At 63.6% G+C, this 1,226-nt stretch overlaps 1 protein-coding gene across 1 annotated transcript in view; it reads left to right on the top strand.

Annotated features, from left to right (window-relative positions):
• Positions 1-510: 510 nt before the first annotated feature.
• Positions 511-1,226, top strand: part of ETH_00037525 (uncharacterized protein) — a gene marked incomplete at both ends in the record, with an annotated part of 1,660 nt that continues 944 nt past the window's right edge. The window contains one exon of the mRNA XM_013375984.1: positions 511-772. Coding sequence (XP_013231438.1) covers positions 511-772 — 262 coding nt within the window. The remainder of the gene's footprint in view (positions 773-1,226) is intronic.

Below are 1,226 nucleotides of genomic sequence, written 5' to 3'. Positions count from 1 at the left end.
CTACGTCTTGTGCGCAGTCCAGCAGCAGCAGCAGCAGCAGCAGCAGTTGCAGCGCCGCCATCCGCACAAGGCCCAGGAGGCCCCATATACCTTGCGCACCCGGGGGCCCCTGTGGGGGGCCCCTCACTTGGGGGGCCCCCCATCTTGAGTCGAAGGAAAGGCTGTTTTGCAGTGGGTCTAAACGTGCTGCTGCTGCTACTGCTGCTGCTGTTACTGCTACTCTTGCTGCTGCTGCTGTTGCTGCTTGTGCCTCTGTGCAGCTCTCGGCGCTGCTTGTGCACTGTCCGTTCTGCTCCCGCTGCCTTTGCTGCTGTGCCCATTGCTGCGCTGCTGCTGCTGCTGCTGCTGCTGCTGCAGGTGGGCCTGGCGGAGGTAACAACCTTGCAGGTTTTTGCTGAGAACCTGACGGGGGCCCCCTTAGAGAGCTGCTGCGTCTTAATAGTACCCTTTTCTTATGGCTCGGAGGCCCCCACTGAGGGCCTCCTGTGGTCGGGGGCCCTAACTCACGAGATGGGGGGCCCCCTGCTGCCTTCGCTGCAGGTGAAGCAGCAGTTTCTGGCCTCGCAGCAGCAGCAGCAGCAGCAGCAGCAGCAGCAGCAGCAGCGGGGGGCCCCGGAGGGCCCCCCCAGCGGCCAAGGCGCCGCTAGGGGGGCCCCTGGGGGGCCCCAGGGGGCCCCCCAAGCCCCCAGCGAGCCGGGGGACCCCCCGGGGGCCCCCCGAGAGCCCCAGGGGGGCCCCCCGGGGGCCCCCAATTGGGTCTGGCGCATGCAAAGTAGGGGCGCTGTGCTGTGCCACCAGTTGTCTCTTCTCGCATGCGCTCCTGGGGTTTATAATATTGCTGCTGGCATCTTTTGCAGGGCGCAGCAAACTGTTTACTGGCACCACCGGCCTTTGCGGCTGGTGGCCTAGGGTTTAGGGTTTAGGGTTTAGGGTTTGGGGTTGGGGGCTGGGGAGGGGCTGGGGTGCGCGCACACAGCGCAGCAGAGCCAGCGAGCTGCTGCAGCAGCAGCAGCGCGAAGATTTCGAAAAGAACCTCATTTGAATTTCGGGGGTTTGAGTCTAGGGTTTAGGGTTTAGGGTTTACGGCCTAGGGTTTAGGGTTTACGGTGAAACGAGTAAGAAGCGGCAGCAGCACAAGCAGGGCAGCAGCGACAGACAAGATGTAGACACAAGTAGAACTGCTGCCACTGCTGCTGCTTCTGCTGCTGCTGCTGCTGCTGCTGCCA

Source organism: Eimeria tenella, genomic scaffold (assembly GCF_000499545.2).
Source record: "Eimeria tenella Houghton genomic scaffold, Eth_scaff3057, whole genome shotgun sequence".
Classification (NCBI taxonomy): Eukaryota; Apicomplexa; class Conoidasida; order Eucoccidiorida; family Eimeriidae; genus Eimeria; species Eimeria tenella.
This window is presented reverse-complemented; position numbering and strand designations above follow the sequence as displayed.